Source organism: Acipenser ruthenus, chromosome 6 (genome assembly GCF_902713425.1).
Source record: "Acipenser ruthenus chromosome 6, fAciRut3.2 maternal haplotype, whole genome shotgun sequence".
NCBI lineage: Eukaryota > Metazoa > Chordata > Actinopteri > Acipenseriformes > Acipenseridae > Acipenser > Acipenser ruthenus.
The window spans coordinates 17,695,458-17,720,528 of NC_081194.1; the positions used below are offsets into that span (position 1 = coordinate 17,695,458).

The 25,071-nt window shown below is 38.8% G+C and overlaps 1 protein-coding gene across 1 annotated transcript; it reads left to right on the top strand.

Annotated features, from left to right (window-relative positions):
• LOC117410929 (low-density lipoprotein receptor-related protein 11-like) lies at positions 1–20,969 on the top strand. The gene is made up of 9 exons (XM_034017891.3): positions 1–898; positions 2,267–2,424; positions 10,227–10,368; positions 12,600–12,725; positions 12,999–13,226; positions 13,467–13,637; positions 15,882–15,938; positions 16,187–16,258; positions 17,190–20,969. The coding sequence occupies exons 1-9, from the start codon at positions 274–276 to the stop codon at positions 17,342–17,344; spliced, it is 1,734 nt and encodes a 577-aa protein (XP_033873782.1). The 5' UTR covers positions 1–273; the 3' UTR covers positions 17,345–20,969.
• The last annotated feature ends 4,102 nt before the right edge of the window (positions 20,970–25,071 follow it).

Sequence of the window (25,071 nt, forward strand, 5' to 3'; positions counted from 1 at the left end):
ACAGCGCTGGATGGAGCTGTCACCCAGTCCTAGTGCTGAGCTGTGTACAGTACCACCATGTTATCAATATAACTAATCTGTGTTTCCTTACAGTGCAAATCGACAGGAACAAGAGACGGCGAATGTTTGCCTACCATCTAAGAGGGCTGTTTTAATTGAGCGCAGCAAATCAGTACGTTCGTCACGACCTTTATATTACTGGGAAAATGAGAACGTGGGGCTTGCTTTTTAGTAACCTTTTTTTTTTTTTTTTTTCTTAAATATAAACTACAAATGCATTGCGCAAATATGCCACCGCCGTACGGGGTTCTGCACAAGCACCGTCTCCACATTCTCTGCTTCGCTTTGCTTTGGATGGGGCAATGCATTTTCGCCAAATCGTCTCGTGTTTCAGATTTAAAAACGCAGATCTCAGGGATGGAAGAGCTGCTTGATGAATTTCGCAAGCACCTCCAACAAGGTCAGGAAGAGAAGAGATCGGATGGGATGGGGCCAGTGGATGTGTGCTTGGACAGCTTCAATGCCATAGAGGACTACATCATCAGGGCGAAGGACTCCATCGACTCGGGGGCCACCTTCCTGACAGCTCCTGGAAGAATTTACAGCTGGAGAGACTGCCTGCATGCCTGCTGTTCCGACCCTCGTTGCACAGTGGCTGTGGTAGAGCTGGAACGGGAGCGGTCGGAGGACAGTCTCAATTGCTTTTTATTCAACTGTACGTACAAAAACAGAAATGTCTGCAAATTCTCCTTGCATCAGGGATACAGCAGCTACAGTCTGGCTTCCAACAACACCCTCTACCCCGGTGACAAGGGCGCGGATTCAGATCTGAATAAACATACAGGTTCCAGGAAAGGGCCTCATGTAAATAGCCCAGTGGATGATGCGACACTACAAGGTGTGTGTGTGTTGCTTATTATTATTATTATTATTATTATTATTATTATTATTATTATTATTATTATTATTATTATTATTCAATATATGTTTTTGTGTAGAAGATAATATAACAACACTTTAAAAAGCAAACATGTTTTTTTGTTTGTTTTTTTATGTAAAAATGTATACATGATCTATAACCACAAGAGTATGGTCTACAGACTACAGGTACATTATGTAACGTAGGTTACGTCTGTGGAATATATTGTAAAGTTAAAAACATTATGCGTTGAATATTATATAGTTTTATAGTCATAGTTCACATCCCACCGAATGTCTGGCTTTATTTAATGGAGTTTACTAGAATAAAAACGAATTCCAACCGTCTACAGATCAGTCAAATGAAGTAACAAAAAAGAAGAAGAAAAAATAGCACAATTTACATACCGTAACTGTGTTTGCGGATGGGTTATAAGGAAAGTCGTCTCATTTATTGTGTGAATTTTGTTTATTTAACTCATTATTTGTTCCCTATGGAGTCTAAAAAAACACAGTAAAGAAGAATGATTACTGATGCACAGGTGTGGTAGATATGTAACGAGGTGGTTGAGAACAGCGAGTAATTTCTTGTAAATTGAATGTTAGGTTGTGTGTCACTGAGCCTTCAGCATTAAAGGTGTTTAGACTCTAACTGAACTGGTCACTTACAACTGGAAGTGTCATATCACGTGGTCAGTCAACTGAGTATCCCAGCACATGTTAATGTACATTTTGCATTGACATTTCATCCAATTAATTGGGTGGGACTAAACCATAAGGATATTGTATCCTGTCACAATGACAGTTGCCAATAATGCCAGACCATGGGGCTTACTTGTTTGTGGTGTTACCTGGGGGTGCAGGGAAGGACAGTATTGGTGGTGGTATGTTCAGAAAACCCACTATTGTGGTTTATAATGTTCAGTTTTTTCCCCCAGAAACATACAGTAAGCCAAGTTTAGATACATTACTTGGTCTTGCACTCAGGCACTTCTATCTAAATCTGATACAATGAACCAATTCAGTAAAATTCCAGCAGGAAAGGTGATGAAACACTAGCCAGCAAGCAGACAGGCTGCTCTTGCCATTTTTGTTGCTATGATGTATAATTATATTAGTATCTTAAACTGTTGATTATACTTAAAATAAAAACATTTGGTTTAGTGGATATTGTAGTAGTGGATTGAATATTATGTTTGTATCACTGGTGTTTGTTTTACAATGGCAAATGATTCATGTATGCAATATTTTTATCTCAAGTCGTGCGCACAAGATCTATACATTTTTTTCCTGTGTCCCCTCCTGTGCTCCGTAATCATCTGTTACAATCCCTTTATTCCTTGTATAGTGAGTGATGAGCCTCCTCGAAGTGATGCTGGCCAGGATGTGGTGCTCCAGCTACCTACAGACTGGGTTCTTCTGGATGGCAGAGACAGTCTGGATGATCAGGCAATTACCCGCTATGAGTGGACTCTACTACAGGGTGACCCCTCTGTTGATATGAAGGTACAAGCGCTAGATTATTTTGTCTGTCTGATATGGAGCTCAAGTAAGCATTTAACATAATTTCTTGTGTTTATTTGAAATGTGTTAACTGGGTTTAAAGCTGTGATAACCATTGTTTGAAATAAAATCCCTTGCCTTCAATGTGCACTTGCAACATTTAATATCACAGACCCCATCTTTCTTTTGTTGCAGATTATTTTCTTGGTATTTTACTTTAATGCAGATTATGCTGATTTCCTGTGCTGCATGTCAAATTCACTCTATTTGTTTAAATGTAACCTTACCATGTGACCTATGGCACAGGAAGTGATTAGGTTGATAAAGCTAATTTGGGGTAAGAAAATAGATGTTTGTCTTGGTAAAGCACCCCTTTACACTATGTGTGTTCAATATAAACATAAAACTGCATAGAAAAACTGTATTGCACTAATAATAGTAGAGATTGAATATTTCTTGTGCAAATGCCATTTTGCTCCAAATTACAGCATAAATATTTGGCTCACAGAAGTGACAAAGTGGCAAGCAGATTTCAAAAGGACAGTAGTATGTGTCCCAAGACTGACTTTACCGCTATTTCTACCTGAATGTAGAAAGTCTACAAACCTGATTGTCAAAAAAGATCTACTATCGGATAAATTACAAATCCTCAAATTATACATCCTTATAATTTTGTCTAGATGGTTTGTGCATTGCAGTGCATTCAGCTGCCAGACTGGACATTCAGTTAAAGCAACTCATGCAGTTTTAGCATATTAGCAGATGATTAGACATTTTATATTTTCACCCCCTTGCCAAGGCTGAAAGTGAGGAGGAGGTTTAGGATGTTAAGGAGGAGTATGTAAACTCAAAGCATGTCACAAACAACATTGGGAGGTAGGTTTAAATTTACCAGTATTGATTATTATTGGCTACCAATTGATTGATAATTAAGAGGAATGTAAGGGTATCCTGATCTAATCTGTGCTTGATTTTCTTATTTGTTACTTATTATTATTTGTTTATTTAGCGTCCGCCTTCATCCAAGGTGACTTACAGAGACTAGGGTGTGTGAACTATGCATCAGCTGCAGAGTCACTTACAATTACGTCTCACCCGAAAGACGGAGCACAAGGAGGTTAAGTGACTTGCTCAGGGTCACACAATGAGTCAGTGGCTGAGGTGGGATTTGAACCACTGGACCACACAGCCTCCTTACCTCCCTACAGGTGTATTCTTAGAATTACCTTCCTGAAACTTTATGTTGTTTTAGATTCTACAGTAAGACAACCTCTACAAATAATAGTCTGACTATATAATATGCTTATGCCGTAATGACCATATAAACATAGAGAAGATTGCAGACAAGGAACAGTTCAATAATGGTCTCTCTTAAACTGTGTTAAAAAACACAGTACTGCTGAGTGCTGAAGGATTGCTGAGATGCCAGATGTACAGTAGTCACAAGGATATTGTAGGTTCTGGCTCTAAATGTTTTTATATTGAATAGATTAACTCTTACATTGTATATGAAACATAGGATATGATTATATTTACTGATTGGTTTTTGATTAACTTATCCAGCATAATGGTAAATTGGCCAGATCAACATTTGGAACAGCTTACAGTAAGCCATCTAAGGATTCACCTGTGTTTAGAGAACAATGCAGAGTTTGTTTACTTTTCCTGATAAAAACTTTGTGCACACATGGCCCAAATAGGGTACACTCTGTAAGGAAGCAATACTATAAAGCATATGACATTGAGGGTTTCAGACTGGCCACATTACTAATTAACCTTGAAGTGGCTCCAAGCAGTAGTTGTGATATGTTTGTATAACATATAGCAGTCCCCTGATTGTAAAGCTGAGTACAGAGTAAAGGGTTTAGGATAAAAAAAAGGCTGCTGGGGTTTAGATTAGATGCTATCAAATTACAACCTCACCGAGGACAAAGCTTCCCTTTGTTAACACAGCTCACTTCAGTTGCCTGACATCACTGTACTTCAATAGGCAAATGAGAGGCTGCAGATTAAATTGTACCAGGGATAATTATTCTCTTTTTGAAACTAAGTGGTAATCCTCCCTCAGGTACTCCCACTCACTTCAAAACAGTAGATACAAAAAAGAAACTTCAGGACTTTCCATTGTCAGTCTAACTTGTATTTTATGCATTGTTTTTGTATTGCCATGTTCTTTCATGCAAGCTCAGCAGTTGGTTAATATGCCTCACATTATCAATAAATCATCAGTAATTTGGGAATGTATTGTCTGAATATATATATAATACATGGATGAAGGCTATATTTGCATCCTGAGCCATTCGAAAAAAAAAGCATAATAGCACAGTAGTGATGTCAAAAAGTAATAATTCCCCTAGAGGAAAATATACGTGAACTTTGACCTATTCGACTCCTCGAGACCATCACTTTCAATTCAGACACAAAATGTCTCGTTTTCAATCACTCGACAACACCCACAGTACAGAAATGTTCATTAACGATCAACAAAATGAGAATATGTTTAAAAAAAAAAATTATGTAAAGCTGGCACGTATCTCAGAGAAACTGGACAGGAGCAGGAAATTAAAACAAGGTAAAGACAATTATCCAAATAAAGCTGAAACACTAACAGATAACGACATAGAGCGTCTGTACAGGACTGAAACACTACGTTTAAAAAAACCCAACTGTCCTGCTGAACCTCGTCTTCTTTAGTATTAGCATCACAAGGGTATCCATGTATGGGCCTCTTCAGTGAGTTACAGGAAAACAATTCCATCTCGGGTTTCTGTGACAGTTTATAAATTACTTGACCTTCTGTCTTGTAAATTATGACGTCACATAAACCCTAGATGGAATTATTTTCCTGTAACTCACTGAAGCCCAGCTATTATTATTATTATTATATATATATAGTCAACACGACGTCCCATGGGATTCCATTTAGTGTGTCAAGTTAACCACGGATGCACATGAGCCATGGCATTAACATGCATATAAGTAACAGAACTCACACCTTTACATTATTACAGTATTGACAAGTTTATTTTTGGTTAAATGTCCTTATGAAAATGGTTGAAAGAACTGCGGTGATTGAATCAATTACAGTATACAGTACTGTACAAACTCGGTACAACTTGTAGAGTTCGATTGAAATAACAATTAGTAAAATAACGACAGTGTTATTTTTATTAAAACAAACTGTGCACAAACTGTTGACTATTAGTTATTGGCTTGTACTGTCTAATTTGACGGCTTAAATAGCAAAAGTTAACAAATGTACATTCTACAGAATTAACTTAATAAATAACAAAAACAATAATAAATAACTTACAGTTCCACACTGTGGTGGGGTGCAGCCTATTTTGTGGTGGTTTTGTGTTTTTTGTATTGTTTAGAGTGAGTTTGGGGTTTGGTTCAGTGAGTTTGTGTGAGGAATGTGTGGAATGTGCCTGGGCTAATGAGGTGCGAATTGCCCAATTAGCCCAGGCACCTGTATAAAAGGGAGTGGTTGGGTATGTTAGTTGGTGAGTGTTTGTGTCTGTGAGAAGACGTGCGTGCGTGCGTGCGTGCGTGCGTGCGTGCGTGCGAGCGAGCGAGCGAGAGTGTGTGAGAGAGAGAGAGAGAGAGAGTTGTTTTCTTGATATAGTTTGTTTAAAGCCTGTTTTTGTGTTTGTCTTTTTGGTTGGCCATCGTGCCTTTTGTTTTGTGTATTTTGTTTAATTAAAACAAAATACACAAAATCCTGACTCTGAGTCTCCTTACCTTGGTCAGCCTGTCACACACACATAAATCAATCATTGTCGATTGTTTCGCATGCAAAAACACGCACTTTGAAAGTTCTGCTGACAAGGTTTTGTTATCTGGAATAACCTGAGCTTTAAAGCCAATTGAATGCGAACTCATTTTTCACTTCTCACTCATTATGAACTGATAGTAGTCTGTAACCAGCTGCACTTGGTAGTTGCGAATGAATGAGTGAACGAACGATCCGTTTCCAGTCAGAGGTCAGCCACGTGAAACAAGAGTGTCAAGTAGATCAGTCGCGTGAAACGACAGTGTCAAGTTATCCACTAGTCTTTTTAATAGTTTTTATCCCTTCAGTACTGGTAATAAGTGTCGAGTTACGAGTAAAGCGTGGCGTTGAATTAAAAAATGTAAAGAGGAAGGATGCATATATTTTATATGGAGAAAATCCGGGACCAAGACCAAGAGAATTAAGTGAAGGTGTCGAGTTAGCCACCACTATATATATATATATATATATATATATATATATATATATATATATATATATATATACCACACTGTATATATACAGTTGTAGTCAAAAGTTTACATACCCAAATGGAAATTTATAATTCTAGAAATTTCTCCAAAACAAAGAATTTTAGGAAAAATCTTTTGTAGCAAAAGTTTTGCCTTTGTGGATGAGGAAAAGAAGTTACAAGAAATAGATGTCTACAATTATTTATTTCAGCAATTGTTTTGCAAAACTCCAAAAATGCAAATTCAAAAGTATTCATAGGTAGTGCCAGTGGCCCGAATGAACAGTTCTGTGAAAATTTGTTACATTTACTAAAATAAAAACAGTAATAAAAATGCTTTTAAAAAGACCCAATTCTCTTTTTTTTAGATTCTATTGATTTTTTAAGTATTACTATGCAGGACATTTTTTTCTGAGAAAGTTCTTTGTGAAAATTGATTTGTAACTAAATCAACTACGATGCCTCCGTTGTCTGATGACATTTTTTTTTTAATTTGTAAAAAGTAATTCTAACTATTACTTCGAAGTTCTCAACATAATTCTCAATAACAGTCTTTATAATAAGCAATACTGCATGAAATTCAGCTACTCTCATACCTCTTACCCTAGTATATTTATGTCCCGCCCCTGCTCACTAATGATTGGACAGCAGCAAAACCAGGGCAGATCTTTGACTTCACCATTGGTTAAACTCCCAAGACCTTCAACTGAAATTATTATTATTATTATTATTTATTTCTTAGCAGACGCCCTTATCCAGGGTGACTTACAATCGTAAGCAAAAACATTTCAAGCGTTACAATACAAGTAATACAATAAGAGCAAGAAATACGATAACTTTTGTTCAAGCAAAGTACAAGTTTGACAAACCACAATTCAATAATACAGCAGGTAATAGTGATAGTTACATCAGGATATGATTAAATAGCGATAGTTCCATCAGGATGTGATTAAATACAAAGTACTACAGGTTAAAAACTTGGCAGATTACAGTATTCTGAAGTACAGGATTAAATGCAGTAAAATAGGGGGCTGATAAGAGCAAAATAAAGCACATTTACATGAAGGGTGATAGTGTCCCAGGATACAAACAGAGGAGTTCTACAGGTGCTCTTTGAAGAGGTGAGTCTTAAGGAGGCGCCGGAATGTGGTCAGGGACTGGGCAGTCCTGACATCTGTAGGAAGGTCATTCCACCACTGCGGAGCAAGGGTGGAGAAGGAGCGGGCTTTGGAGGCAGGGGAGCGTAGCGGTGGTAGAGCTAGTCTTCTAGTGCAGGCGGAGTGGAGAGGTCGAGTGGGGGTGTAGGGAGAGATGAGGGTCTGGAGGTAGCTGGGTGCAGACTGGTCAAGGCATCTGTAGGCTAGTACAAGAGTCTTGAACTGGATGCGAGCGGTGATCGGGAGCAAAGTGCCCACCCCTTGGTATTTATTTATGTATGTTTTCATTTGTTGTTGTTGTTATTATTATTATTATTATTATTATTATTATTATTATTGTATTTGTAGGCGGGCGGACGAAGCCGTCCATTCTAATCATTATTGTGTTTATGTGCGGGCGGTCGAGCACCGTCCGTCTTTTATTATTTGCTGTTTGAGACCGGCGAGAGAGCCGGTCTTGTAATATGTAGTCGTGGGTATGGGGTTAAAACCCCTTCCCTAGAACTCTCGTGGGAATGTGGCTGGAGCCTTAAAAAGGTAATTTATTAATAGGTGATTAAGGCTCCAGCCACGAATATAAAAGACCCACTCGGCTCAGAAGGTGGAGAGTGTCAGAGGCGAGACGTGATTTGTGAAGTAAGAGAAAAACAATCGCTATATACCGATATACTTGTTTTTCGTTATTGTTTGTTTATTTGTTTGGTCAACATGCCCTTTTGTTTTGTGGAAGTGGTTTTGTTTTGTTTAAACTGTTTCTTTATTATTTTAATAAAACACTGAGCACAGCCATAGCGCTTCAGTTTCAGCTCATACTTTGTTTTTGACTGCTGCTTCCTGAACCTGACGTCACCACTCACATGTCACACAAAGCCACCTGTGACACTCTCCCATTGGTTAAATTTACTCTTCAGCCGAGGCAGAGAATACCTTCAACTGTTTATGTCCCACCTCCGCTCACTTATGATTGGACTGCCACGGAGAAAATGCAGATCTTCTGTTGGTTGATGTTATTCTATATATATAAAATTCAAAAATATACTGTATATGTATATATTTATATAATATAGCAAAGAGCACATTAGTTAAATTAGTTGTCACAACATTAACATGTTATTGGCAATTGTTGAATTCTTATTTTAGGACATCTGGTACTACTTTAGGTTAAAGGAAGCTCTCAGTTTCTAAACCTTTTGTCAGGTTATCAATTTGCACTTGCACTTACACAGCACTGTCTTCAAGCATGTTCATCAATAGGAGAAGAAGGTGGTTGAGTAATGACAGGAAGGAAGCCATTTAAGGGGGTGGGGACAAATTCTCCCTCCAGGTGAAATTCCCAAACATGTGCAACACTGAAAGCATAGCTTGCAAACTTAGATTTATTTAACCTGGTGTAGTACCTAAACAAAAGATTCTACCTCGAGCGCGCTGAGGTAGTCATCCCAGCTGGCTGGGATGTGTGGTATACTGGCAATGGTGACATTGGCTCCTCACTCTTCTGCTCTGGAGCTGGCACCGGCTTCTTTGCTCGTCTTCGGGGACGGCCACTCCTCCCCTTTTTACCAGGGCAGGTGGCTCCTTTGCTCCCTGAAAGGGGCAGCACCTTGTCTAGTGCCCAGGCTCTGCACAGGCGAGGTACCAACCTTGGTCCTCGAGGCAGGAGAGGAAAGTGTCCAGGCCACCATCCCTCAGCACTGGGAAGGAGAGAGGGGCCATCTTTGGAGGTTGCGAGGCCGGTACTTGGCGCACCTACAGGCAGAGCCATTCCTCTGCCATGCTCACCTCACCCCGATAGTAGGCCTCCATCCAGAGGGGGTCTTCGTATGGGCACACGTCCCACAAGCTCCGCACCACAGAGCTCTTTCTGCCTGTAACTGGCGATGCTATTGCACCATGCTTTTTTATGATCTTTTTTTCCCTTTTTTAAATTTTTTTATAATAAAATTTATAATAAAAAAACCCTAACCTTCACCACGAACACCGACATTAATTCTCGATTCTAATTCTAAACTAACACCCGTGAACACCTATTTTATACACCTGTGGCTGGATCATAATCATGTATTCAATTGTCGGCGCCAGGCACATTCCCACGTGTTTTGACAGGTTGAAATTTCCGCCCTGCCACAATAATGAATAGAAATGCACAACCTGTAAGAGTTATGGAAGATACCAGAGTTTCTATTCATGCAGTATGGAAATTATAAGCCTTTACTGATTTCCGTGGCACATTTGCGTGGTAATTTTGCATTTCCTCATGTTCTTTCCATGATTTTAATATGTTTTTACCACGCTTTACCATACGTACCTGTGTTTACTGTACCTTATATTATATTTTGTTTTTGTTTGTTTGCTGTTCAGATCCGTCACTGTTTAACTCTGCTGTTGATTTTATTCCATGAAGGCTCCTCAGCCTGGGATATTGAAGTTGACTGGCCTAAAAGAAGGGTCCTACCACTTCCAGCTGACAGTCACAGACACTGCGGGTCAGAAGAGCTCAGACAACGTTACAGTCACTGTTCTCCAATCAGATCACAAAGCACCAGGTACAACACCTAGATGTGTCTCAGAGAAATTATGTTTTTGTCAGTCAGCTCCTCCTTCATCTCCTTCTCTGTCTATTGCTTTGGTGTTACATTTTACCAACTTGTTCAAGGTTCGTTTGTCAATAAATCATGAAGTTGAAAAAAAATGTAATGTGAGGACTATGTGTTGTATTTTAATGCTCTAGTCAGTGGCCAGTCTGAATACTGCCACTGTTTAATATTATAGTAATCCAGCTGGGGATTTTCTTACATGGGTGATTTGTATTCAAAACTGACACTGCTTAGATAATTTAGACCCCTATGTGCTCTATATATAGCTATCAATGGTCAGGATGGGAGTTCTACAGTTTATTTATTATCAGTATTACTTACCGTATAGGAGTGAGGGCTGTGCTACTGCACCAAGGAGTACCTCAGCACCATACTCATGACAAAACAGAGCTCAACATCCATTATTTGTACTTGCAATGACAATTATATATTCTTCCAAAGCATTAGACTAAAAAATAATTAACAAATAGATAAGGTGTTTGCTGCAGAATTGCACATTACAATGGAAAATAGGTCAAAATATATATGGAATTGGGTCTGATTCCTATGAGCATGCAGCTGAAAACAGTACAACTGGACTGTTATTAAACAAGTACTTGCTTTTAATTGTATTTCCTGTATATCTGCATTTGGACTAGGAAGTGGATTAAAGCTGAACTGTATTGTTGTATTACAGCAATCTAGCTAAAGTATGTGATAACAGCACAGAGCGAAGGCTAATGCTTTCTTCTTGACCTTTCCTATTACACAAATACAGAATAATGACTTGTTTATCAGCATACAGCGAAGTACCCTGCTGATCAAGCTGTTATTTAACCCAAGCTGTGCACTATATTTCATGCTTAAATGTCCAGAGGAAAACATAGTATTGAAACAGAAATGCTGTATATGTTGATTTTGTATTTCAAAATCATTGCAGGTTAGTACGCTGCTCAGTTTAAAATGAGGTCAAGTTTTGCAACATGATTAGAGGGAGCATGTAATGATGGTAGCACAATTATTACTGAAACAAATCCACTTCATCATGTTCTTTTTTTATTTAGACATTTTATTTAGGTTTACAACAAACTTCTAAGTGTCGTGCCAGTGTGTGCCATTTTATGGTAGTTAAGGAGTAGCTATGCTAATATTTTGAATGTCACATGTACACTGTACGATTCTTAATTCCAGATTAGTCCAGGAAAGGATATAACTAATATATTTATTATAAGAGAAATACTTTTGTATTAAAATACTTTTCAACAGTGGGATTCAATGTAATGATCTTAGAAATCGCATGTAAAGGTTTTATTGATTGAGCTATACAGAGTTTGGCTTGCTGTTGAGATTTCAGTAGTTTTGTCAGTGACAGTCTGGAGCTGTGTATATACATCGACTAATGTATTTTTATTTGTGTTTGTAAATAAATGTATAAACAGATTTGAGCACAGTCTGTTGTGAAATGACTGAATGTGCTTTCATGACAATCGTGACAATGCACTCATACAGCTCGTCCACTTTTTTTTTTTTTTAAGCAGTTTCATTAGTCCTTGTGCTATTGCTGTTATGTGATATGCATTTCTTAATTCAAGATTTGCAACACGATTACAGAAGATCATTCAGTGTATTTTTGTCTCACTAAGATGATGATTCTTCAATTTGTCCCTGGAATTTGGCGCATATTTAGACAAACAGTACGATAGAAAAATAATGTTCCACTCTGGGTGCCAAACATTATTGTAAAGAAAGCCAGTGTTACACTACTGTAGTGACGCCCATAGAGCAGAAAACAAAACAAACTTTCAAAAAGCCAGACAAATTGCTAAAATATAGAAGTACCATCCTGACCTTATCCTTGGAAAAATTATTAAAATCTAAAACCAATAAATGTTAGTACAGCATGAAGGTCACGAGCCAGATAGGAACAAATCTCTATCCCTCCTGAAAGAGAGGCGAACACCATTAGCATTCAGAGACACAATGTATTTAATTCAATCAAATGTAATTGTCTTGTCGTGCTTTGTCTGTGGTTTCCTTATTCCTGGAATAGTGGACAGGTATTGCTTGCTTCTTGAGAGACACATTGACAGCATAGTGTGTAAACCTTTAGTCCCTCTTGTCCCAGAGTAGGTCATTACTGGACAGTGGTACTTGAGCATTTTTCCCTGCTGGCTATAATAACGAGTATTTCTGTCCCCCAGTCTGTCCAGGGCTCTGCTCCCGCTACCAGTTCATGTGTGATGATGGCTGCTGTGTGGATATCACCTTTGCATGCGATGGAAAAAAGCAGTGTCTCGACGGGTCAGACGAAGCCTTCTGCCAAAGCAGTGAGCTCAAATACTGTGTGATGTTCATAGTATGTTTCAATTTGTTTGCTCAGGATGTATTCAAAGTCCTTGGGCCTAATAAATTCATACTTTGCCTTAGATTATATTTTAAATGAAAAACTTTTTTTTTAAGGTGTTCATGACACCTATGTCTTTTAGATTAAACCGTTATAAAGTATAAAATTAGTGGTAGGCTATATTGAACATTAATGGTTAGAAATAATTGTTTACTCACTGCTGCTTAGTAAGGATTATTGTCTTCACTTCCCTCAGTTGAAGGGACTAAAGGAAGCCGCAAGTATGTTACCCACTCCTCCGAGAGGGTCAACCAGATGAAGACTATGATCCTGACAGAGGGGAGTGAATACAGGACCACTGCCGAAGACCCAAGGAAGACAACAATGGAAAAACTGCAACCATCCTTACATACATACAACAGGGAAGAAGCCAATCCCCCATTAACTCAGGGAAAGACTACACAAAGCAACAAACATGTTACAGGTACTTGTGTACAGAGTCTATACTGTATAGATGCTTATGTAACCATTATGTATGCACATCAATAAGAAAGGCTATTGAGAATTATAAAATGTACACTTTTTTTTTTTTGCTTGTGAATTTAGTGCACACAAAATGCAACATTGTTCACAGAACATGGGAAAAATACATCTGGCCCTCTAATTTGTGTCAGATGGGCATTTACATTTAGATCCAGTTTTTAAACAGCGTTTCTGTTCTCAGAGTACTGTCTGGCGCCCCCTGCTGCTGGCCCTTGCAAAGGTATCTTTCCTCGCTGGTTCTTTGATGCTTCCACAGGGACTTGCAAGCACTTCATCTATGGTGGCTGCAAAGGCAATGGAAACAACTTCCTACAGGAAGCAGACTGCGTCAATGAATGTGTAAAGAAACAAGGTACAGAAGTCTTTTTGTTTTCTTTATTTCATTGTGGGTCTTACAAGTTACAAGGGTTAGCCCAACAAAACTAACGGTGTTATGCTGATGGCATCTCTCACATTTATTCTGTAAATCTTCCTGTTGAAAGTTAGTCTCAGTCACGATGGGCAAGAAAGCAGACAGACTTTGATAGAGGTTGGATAATAGAGGCTTGGTTGGTCGGGAGAACCCCCCTATTAAATGTGTATGCTAAGTAGTAGCTAAGTGTCTACTATTTACATAGTGAGGGCTCGGCTACTGGTAGGATTATAAACCTGTTGAGGGAAAGCAAACTACATCCCCTGCATGTTTTACCACCATTGTGTACAGGGGTGTGCAAGTTTTGCCATTATACTTTTCCCGTCGGACAAGTAGTTTTTATTTATTTATTTTTCCTATGTTCGTTCTGTTGCTAGAAAGACACTCTGAGTATGTTTATAGAGAGCCGCGCAAGTTTCTGAAAATTGAATTGCTGAAGTGTTTCTGTCCCACCTATGACTTCTGATTGGCTAGCTGTGGAAGAAGCTGATCTTCTGTTGGTTACAAAGAAACCCAGAAATGGCTGCCTGAAAGCTTCTGGCAACATACAGACTAATTACCAGTATTTATGTTTGTAAATTAGCAAATAAATGATGCTGCTTTCTTAAAGGGGAACTGTACTCAAAATAACAAGGCTCTCAAAATGCTCTGTATACATAACAAATGCGTCTCGCTGCGCCAATTTTGTTAAAAAGTCAATCGTTTGGCCAGTATTTCAATTTTTTTGTCAGCTTTCTGGGTCAGCTGGAAATGCAGGCCGCCACCATATTGGAACCTTTCTGGCGCTGCTGTTACGTCATATCGTTGACAGTCACCCACACTAGTGAACGACGTCCGGGTGAATTATGTCAGAATGCAAAGCGTTCGGGTGCAAAAATAACAAAAGGAAAAACGTCACCCAGGTCAACCCTGCTTTATCAAAAGCAGTGTGAAATCGCGTAGCCGACCCGCATGACACCGGGTCCTGACCCGAGTACAGCATGCCAGTGTGAAAGGGGCTTTAGTATGTTACTTAAATTTACTAGCAAATGTGTTCCAAACTGCACTGAAAGGAACATTTCCTTAAAGTATGTTATAAATTTGTTGAGGTGAGGTGGGGTCACAGGGAACCTTTTGTGTATTCAAGAATTTAGAGAACCTGTCAAGCTCTACAAGGCTAGATCTGCATCTGTTAATCACTAAGTGATTGATTGTGTTCACTGTTAAATCAAACCAACATCCTACAAGCTATATTCTACTTTATTGTGTGTGTTTTGTGCAATGGGGAGGGGGCAAGTAGATTTTTAAGGCCAAATAGATTTTTCTAGCATTTTATCCCTTGGACAACAAGTTTTTTTCAAAGATTGCACACCCCTGATGTACTTAAGGGGCAGTACTTTCAGATGGTATTTGGATATACTCTTTTGTTAGACTAGAACTCTTCTAAGGCTTACACCTTTAAACATGTAAATCCTTTAGTTTAGTTTACTACGAATGGACGTTTAGAAAATCCATAAACTATAAACTTGCTAAGCAGCTGACAAGTCTATCCCTCCCCCCCCCCCCCCTCCCCCCCAGGTGGAGCCCATTTTAAAATTATTATTTTGTCGTGTCAATTTTTTATTTTAAATTTGCTTGTGTAAATTATCTGTAGACCTGCAGAGTATAAATTAACATCATGCTTTATGTTAATTAGCCATAAGACAAAACTAATAAACACATGTGTGCAAATACCTTTTCCTTATGTATCTAATTTATTTTTACTCCTTAACTGACAAGTGGATTATGTACTACTTAGTACTTCAGTAAATGTGAAATAATGCGTAATGCCCGATTGCAAGGTACTGAGTATTTTGGTAGTATTTTTTTTCTTGAAAAGGCCCCGCCCATCGTTTAAATAGTGCCATTTAGTTCACTGCAGGTAGTTTACATGTTTACAAAATGTTTTAAATGTGGCAGCCTTAGAATCTTTGACTTTGTAGACCCTTAAAATGGGAACAACATATAGTGTGCAGAACATGTTACAGTTGTCTTGTTCATCCTTGATCCTAATAACAACTTACCCTCATGTGGCTGAATATTGTTATTTTCCTCCATGTCATTACTCTTGTTTATTCATGAGTGATGCAGACATGAGTCATGGTTATGTAAGCCCTGTTAATAAACTTAATACACTGTACCGATGTCTATTTTTTTAATTCTTAGACAAAGACCCACCACACAATTCTACTGATCCTCCCTCCAGCTTAAACAATGAGCCTGGTAAGTTCTGTCAAATCTTATCAAAAATGAAAATCAAACACATACCGCTTGTTAAAGGGTGAATTAAAAAAAAACACTTATCAACCTAGCCATTATAATATCCCTTTTTGATGATACGTTTAATTCACAGTACCGGGATTCAGCATTGCAGAAATTCATGAATAAGAATGTTATTTTGGGCCAAGTAGGTAACCAGTCAGGGCTGTTTGTTTCTTTGACATGTATCTTTTTTTCTGTTGTTTTTAAAGCTGATGCTCCACAAGAGAAAGATTCAGTGGATAAAGGTGAAGCTGGAGGTGGACACCCAGTCCCAGAGTCAGGTGAGACAATATGTGGACATGCATTACCAGAGAATTTATATTCTGTTACAAAACATACTGCATTTGTTATGCTGGCTGAATTTTCATTTTAACACATGGTGTCTGGGACTGCACTAGATTCAAGAAGGTTCTCCGTTTGCTTGCCTTGGCTTCCAGAAAGTCTGTCCCTGCAGTGTCTTCCAGGTCAAAGCATCTTACTGGCTGGAGAGCATGTCAATCATTAGGGGGAAGCAGCTGGTTGGTTACCGACAGCAAAATTAGCCTTGAAGGTGTGGGAACAATTTCACTCTCCAGGTGAAATGACCCAGGAAGTGCAAGATAATCTGGAAGCATCTCTTGCAAATAGATTTCTTGAACTTATTGTAGTACTGGATATCATGTTTTAAAATGAAAATAATGTACATGTTTGATAAAACATTAGTTTTTTCACAAACTGCACTGAGAGCTACAGTGTATAGTTAACGGATGTGCATAGCGGGGAATATCTGTGGAAATATTTTGTTAGCTACACTCACTTTGAGGTTCAACACCGGCTTCCTGTTTTCCTCAGTCTCAACCTATGTGTGACATATTTAGAGATAAACCAAAAAACATTCAAGCCGTAAGTGAAGAACTTACTAACCTAAACAGAACAGAACTTAAATATACATACAACATACACTGTGCAGTGTCACTAGCCTTTTATATACGGTAATGGATGTTTGTGTGGTAATGGAATGTCTATTAATGTGCTTTTTCTATTGGAACCAGTTTGATAGTGGAGACATTAATCTTTTCCGAAGAAGGAATCTGAAATGTGTTTATTTACTATTCTGTGTTCAGTGACTGATACTGCAGAATGTCCGATGGGACACAGCTGGCGTTGTTTATTCGCTCCGTTTTCCCCTGAAGGCATGTCTAAGAGTGGTTTCTTGGAATATCATTTCACCAGGTGCTGTACTGCCTCTTGCTCTGGGCCTGGCCATTACCGCCCTGCTCCTGCTAATGGTCGTCTGCCGCTTACGCCTTGTGAGAAAGAAGCTGAAGAAAGTGCAACCTATAACATCGGAGGAGTCAGACTACCTCATCAATGGCATGTACTTGTAGCTGCAAACACAGAGGTTCCGGCGGAATTGGAAGGACCCAAAAACAACTTTGTTTAGCTTGAGCCAACAATATGTATATTATACTGTACAGCAGAGTGGGTATATTCTTGTGTTTGAGGCTTAGTGAACATGTGAAGAAGCACCCAGAATTATGTAGTTTTTCATAAAATAAAATGGAACCCTACAAAAAGAAACAGTTTAAACAACCCTTGACCATTTTTGAGATTTGTCCATATAACCAATAAAAGGTCATCTGCATAGCCTCCTGCCTCTTGTGCACCACCTTATGTACAGATTAATGAGAGAATGCATCAGTTAGTTGTTTGAAAGGGACCAGTATGCAGTGGAGGTGTAGGATATAATTCCAGAAGTATATGGGTTAAACGCTCTGTGTCATATCACTCCCTATTGGTTTAACTAGTTAATAGCCACCTACCAGCACAGTCAGTGTTGTTTAGACTAAAGCCCAAGGAAAATATATAAGAAAATCCTAGTGTTTAATGGAGATCTGAAATTAGGTTTACAACAATGAAGTCAAATTTTCCTTAAAATTAAAATTTATTTAAAATGGCAGTGCATTTTTTAAAAAAAAACTACAGCTATAAATAATAATTTTAAAAAAGCAATCAAAATAAACTATTGATGTATATATGTATTATTAAGGCACCTTATATATGTATCTTAATAGGTCAGCAACCAACTGCTGTTTACTATGGCAAGTATGGACATGTCCTACCTGTTCCCATAGCCCCAGTTCAGATTTTTAGAATGGGTTTGTTCTGTATTGTTAATGTTGTGATAATCCAGTAACATTCTAATTACTGTTTTTACTCATTGCTGGTTATTTAGCAGATGTCATACTATGCTCAGTGACTCCCTGTAAAACTTGAGTAGGTATTAGCTTACTAGTGCTCTACACAAAGCCTTTGTTTGTGTTTATGGTGTGGCCATTTCTTTTTTTTTTATTTGTTCAACTTACAAACCAATATTAAATAAATCCAAAGCACTGAATTCAATGATATAGTCAGTTTTCTCCTCCCTGCTACATGGGTTCCAAAATGGAAGCTAAGAATTCGGATATGGCTGGTACAAAACACTTGTGCTACTGTAAAGCCTTCTATTTACCACATATTCTTAAAGTCTTAACCTAACCAGAAAACCTGCTCTGCAGTTTAACATCTTTTAGAAAAGCTTAGGAATGTACTACACTCAGCAGTCAGGCAGAAATATATGTGCTAATTTAATCTGATCCAGAAGATGGTGCTATTGTGTAACAATGTATATTTATTGCATGTAAGTGATGTACTATTTGGTGCATACCAGTGTGACATTGTAAAAATATGGTGTTTTAATTGAAGGTACAGGGAACTGTATGCTTTAACAACTTTCATTTTCAGGAAGATCAACCCACAGCAATCATTGTGTTTATCCTCTAGCAATAGAAAACAAATACAAAATATAGTCAACTCTCATTAATACGAATTGCAAGGGACCAGCGAAAAAGGTCTTTTCACTGATCAGTAATTCTTATTATCAGGAGTTTTTATTGAAGTTACATTGAAATCAAATTTCAATTACAGTACAATGAAAAGTATTATAAATGTAAAAGTACTGTGCATTTTATTGAAAATACGGTTCTAAGTGAAAGTGTAAGTGAAAAAGTATACATTTGCAACTTGATATCTGCATGTCCCATTCTAATCACAGGCATTTTGAAACCACAAAAGCAAGGGATCCTCAACATCAGGGTATTCAGCAAATCTGAAATGCTGTCAACTTGCATCCACAATTTTGCTGTTCATAGGCCTGTATTACTGTATCCCAGTTTTTCAGAATGGTTGAGGAAGTGTTTGCGGGAACGTTGAAATCTGCAGCAACATCTTTCCTTTTTTGTACGGTGGTGCAATTCAACACCTCCACTTTTGTCTGCAAGGATAATCCACATTTTTAGCACTGGTCACTCATTTCTGTGCTTCATAGAAATGGAATTGATGTGCAAGCACTATGGCAACTCAAAATGCATCATAGGATCAGTAGTACCAAAATAGCACTAAAATAGAGTATATTATTATTTGTTTATTTAGCAGATGCCTTTATCCAAGGCGACTTACAGAGACTAGGGTGTATAAACTATGCATCAGCTGCAGAGTCACTTACAACTACGTCTCACCTGAAAGACGGAGCACAAGGAGGTTAAGTGACTTGCTCAAGGTCACACAATGAGTCAGTGGCTGAGGTGGGATTTGAACCGGGGACCTCCTGGTTATAAGCCCATTTCTTTAACCACTGGACCGCACAGCCTCCTGGTGCAACTTAAAACATTTCCCATATTACACACATTGAACTAGGGCAATTTGTAATTTACAATAAGCAACTGCTAAATTTGTTCGGGACCATATAGAAAATTCATAGTATCAGGAAATTTGTTTAATCCAAGTTTGTCTTAATGAGCATTGACTGTGTATATGAAACACATTTGGGGAATTAATTCTGAGACTATATTTTCATCATTCCTCTTCCATTGCAATCATATCTGTAATGATTTTCTGAGCCAAATGTAATACTCTAGAGACCAAACAAGCGGTAAAACAAAAAGTGGAAATCAAGATGATCGTTCAGTCTCGTATCTAAACTCTCCCAGGGTTTGTAGGCTTGAAGGGTGCAGAAGCCTTGGTACACAAGACAGTGGACAGTATACTGTCAAAGCGCCATATTGCCAATTGACTTCCAGGTACTCGCTCGCATCCAGGTCCACTAGGATTGGACGTTTACCAGCTGAGATCCAATAACTAGAGCACTGCATAAACAATTGACTGGACGTTTCGCCCCCCAATTTGTCAAATAATGTTATTTTCAGAATTGTGATTGAAATGATTGTTAAACAACATAAAGCTTTTTAAGTGTTGCATGTTGACCATCTCTGAACTGTATGCCCCTATATATACAAACCTAAAATCAAGTGAGCTTTCAGATAAAGTTGGTAGTACATGTGACAAAACATGGTAGACTGCCAAGTTAAAAGAAGCTGCAGGCAGCCAACAGTTAAAACGCAAGGCAAAAATTGTGGGGGGGGGGGGCTCTTGAACATGCAGTTACTACTGCGTTTGATGAATCATTATTTTTACATTATTAGGTATCCTTGTTCTGGGATCTCCTGCAGCATTCATAGAAAAAAGAAAAAAAAACTCTAGGGATTTATTCTGTCATTATTCTAACAAACCTGCCAAAATAAAAACAAAATAAGAGTTATACACTCTTTCACTTTGGTACGAATACAAAATGAGAAATACTGTGGTACTCAAAGTCTATTTGAAACTGTGGCAGGTACTTTCATACATCACATAAGGGTCAAGATCTTTGTCGTACCTTTTGGTTGCGTAGGGCATGACAAAGGTCTGTCTAACACACCGAAGACAATTATTAGCAGATGTGTTTCACCTCCTTGCAATACAAATTTTCATAATTCCTCTTCCATTGCAATCATATTAAAAAAAAAAAACATTATATATATATATATATATACAGTACTGTGCAAAAGTTTTAGGCAGGTGTGAAAAAATGCTGTAAAGTAAGAATGCTTTCAAAAATAGACATGTTAATAGTTTATATTTATCAATTAACAAAATGCAAAGTGAGTGAACAGAAGAAAAATCTACATCAAATCAATATTTGGTGTGACCACCCTTTGCCTTCAAAACAGCATCAATTCTTCTAGGTACACTTGCAGTTTTTGAAGGAACTCGGCAGGTAGGTTGGCCCAAACATCTTGGAGAACTAACCACAGTTCTTCAGTGGATTTAGGCAGCCTCAGTTGCTTCTCTCTCTTCATGTAATCCCAGACAGACTCGATGATGTTGAGATCAGGGCTCTGTGGGGGCCATACCATCACTTCCAGGACTCCTTGTTCTTCTTTACGCTGAAGATAGTTCTTAATGACTTTCGCTGTATGTTTGGGGTCGTTGTCATGCTGCAGAATAAATTTGGGGCCAATCAGATGCATCCCTGATGGTATTGCATGATGGATAAGTATCTGCCCGACTTCTCAACATTGAGCAGACCATTAATTCTGACGAAATCCCCAACTCCATTTGCAGAAATGCAGCCCCAAACTTGCAAGGAACCTCCGCCATGCTTCACTGTTGCCTGCAGACACTCATTCGTGTATCGCTCTCCAGCCCTTCGGGCGAACAAACTGCCTTCGCTACAGCCAAATATTTCAAATTTTGACTCATCAGTCCAGAGCACCTGCTGCCATTTTTCTGCACCCCAGTTCCTGTGTTTTCGTGCATAGTTGAGTCGCTTGGCCTTGTTTCCACGTCGGAGGTATGGCTTTTTGGCCGCAAGTCTTCCATGAAGGCCATTTCTGACCAGACTTCTCCGGAAAGTAGATGGATGTACCAGGGTCCCACTGTTTTCTGCCAATTCTGAGCTGATGGCACTGCTGAACATCTTCCGATTGCGAAGGGAAGTAAGCATGATGTGTCTTTCATCTGCTGCAGTAAGTTTCCTTGGCCGACCACTGCGTCTATGGTCCTCAACGTTGCCCGTTTCTTTGTGCTTCTTCAAAAGAGCTTGGACAGCACATCTGGAAACCCCTGTCTGCCCTGAAATTTCTGCCTGGGAGAGACCTTGCTGATGCAGTATAACTACCTTGTGTCTTGTTGCTGTGCTTTGTCTTGCCATGGTGTATGACTTTTGACAGTAAACTGTCTTCAGCAACCTCACTTTGTTAGCTGAGTTTGGCTGTTCCTCACCCAGTTTTATTCCTCCTTGTGACAGAGATCGAATGATTTTTGGTGTTAGATCTCCCTCTCGACCTGTGAGGGCACGGTGCAAGAGGATCAGAGTACCCTTAATTAAATGGCACGACAATCTATTCCGTAGGGTAGGTGGAAGTCGGTCATTTAGGAGAGGAACGGAGCTACGGTATCCAAACTCCACGACCCCGACGGTAAACGGTGTGGCATCCGAGGATTGGAGGAGCGGATACGCTCGTTAACTTAGGGGTCATGAGCGAGGATATAAATAGGGGGGTAGCGTACGTGATCTGTTCCTTTGCATATGGTTGAATCAAACAACCTAGAAGGAGCCCGTTTTTGTGTCCTAAAGAACCGTGAGTGTTTTGCGTGTCTGTGTATTAACACTGTGTGTCTTGTGTGTCGTTTTGTCACTAAAGAATACTGAGCACGATCCGGAGCTGCAGCCGCAGGCCAGCGAAAAACCCGTACCTCACCACTCAACTCACCACTAGCACTAAAATCACGCACTGTCTTGTGTTTTGTGTTTTGTGAGGGTGAAGGAACTGGACTTAGGGTTACGGGTCAAACCTGTGGGATTATAAATCAGAAGTGATACACGCCGCTGTACCACTTCCAACACTATTATTTTTTGCAGGTTTGCCTCAAGGCTCTGGACATTTAATAAATTGAATAAACACCCTTGCACCTGTACAACGTTGTCTGTGTGATTAATCCGCTCTGCATTGCTCTCACCTGCACGTATTCACCACTTTGCCACACTCCTACACAGCTGTTTCTGTTTCAGTTAATGATTGTGTTTCAACCTACATATTGAATTGATGATCATTAGCACCCGTTTGGTATAATTGTTTAATCATACACCTGACTATATGCCTACAAAATCCCTGACTTTGTGCAAGTGTACCTAGAAGAATTGATGCTGTTTTGAAGGCAAAGGGTGGTCACACCAAATATGGATTTGATTTAGATTTTTCTTCTGTTCACTCACTTTGCATTTAGTTAATTGATAAATATAATCTATTAACATGTCTATTTTTGAAAGCATTCTTACTTTACAGCATTTTTTCACACCTGCCTAAAACTTTTGCACAGTACTGTATGTGTAATATATATATATATATATATATATATATATATATATATATATATACACACACACACACACACAGTGCCTTGCAAAAGTATTCAGACCCCTGACCAATTCTCTCATATTACTGAATTACAAATGGTACATTGAAATTTCGTTCTGTTTGATATTTTGTTTTAAAACACTGAAACTCAAAATCAATTATTGTAAGGTGACATTGGTTTTATGTTGGGAAATATTTTTAAGAAAAATAAAAAACTGAAATATCTTGCTTGCATAAGTATTCAACCCCCACACATTAATATTTGGCAGAGCCACCTTTCGCTGCAATAACAGCTTTAAGTCTTTTGGGGTAAGTATGTACCAGCTTTGCACACAGTGTCGGAGTGATTTTGGCCCATTCTTCTTGGCAGATTTGCTCCAGGTTGTTCAGGTTGGTTGGACGACGCTTGTGGACCGCAATTTTCAAATAGTGCCACAGATTCTCAATGGGATTGAGATCAGGACTTTGACTGGGCCACTGTAGGACATTCACCTTTTTGTTCATGAGCCACTCCAATGTTGCTTTGGCCTTGTGCTTGGGATCATTGTCCTGTTGAAAGGTGAATTTCCTCCCAAGCTTCAGTTTTTTAGCGGACTGAAGCAGGTTCTCTTGCAGTATTTCCATGTATTTTGCTCCATCCATTCTTCCTTCAATTTTAACAAGATGCCCAGTCCCTGCTGATGAGAAGCATCCCCACAGCATGATGCTGCCACCACCATACTTCACTGTAGGGATGGTGTGTCTTGAGGCATGGGCAGTGTTAGGTTTGCGCCACACATAGTGCTTTGAGTTTTGGCCAAAAAGCTCTATCTTGGTCTCATCTGACCACAAAACCTTTTCCCACATCGCAGCTGGGTCACTCTCATGCTTTCTGGCTAACTTCAACTTCTTCCTTGCCACCCTCCCATACAGGCCAGTGTTATGCAGAGCTCTTGATATGGTTGACTGGTGCACCATTACTCCACTCCCAGCCACTGAACTCTGTAGCTCCTTCAAAGTGATTGTTGGCCTCTCTGTGGCTTCTCTCACAAGTCTCCCTCCTTCTTGTTTGAGCGCTGAGTTTTGAGGGACAGCCTTTTCTTGGCAGTGCCTGGGTGGTGTGATGCAGCTTCCACTTCCTGATTATTGATCCAACTGTGCTCACTGGATATTATTTTGTATCCTTTCCCTAATCTATGCATTTGTATTACTTTATCTCTAACTTCTGTAGAATGCTCTTTGCTCATTTTCCTTCAGATTCACAGCCTGACCAATGATCCTTCAACAGTGGGGTTTTTATCCAGAAAATGTGACAGCAACTTTAATGGTTCACAGGTAGAGGCCAATGGTAAGGTAATTGTGTCCTCGTTAGGGCAATTTCTTTCATCGGTGTAAACTGGGAGCATCCACAGCACGGATTGAATACTTATGCAAGCAAGATATTTCAGTTTTTTCTTAAAAATACTTCCCAACATAAAACCAATGTCACCTTACAATAATTGATTCTGAGTTTCAGTGTTTTAAAATAAAATATCAAACAGAACGAGAGTTCAATGTACCATTTGTAATTCAGTAATATGAGAGAATTGGTCAGGGGTCTGAATACTTTTGCAAGGCACTGTATATATATATATATATATATATATATATATATATATATATATATATATATATATATATATATATATATATATATATATATACACACACACACACTGTAAAGTGACTGTCAAGAAAGTCTTCCACTTCCACAGAGGCTTCCTAACATTACATTTTCTTGACAACAAATAAAAAGCAGTAGCCATACACCATTTGCTTTGCTTTCAAATTTATTTGGCAAAGCAGCACAGCATTAAACT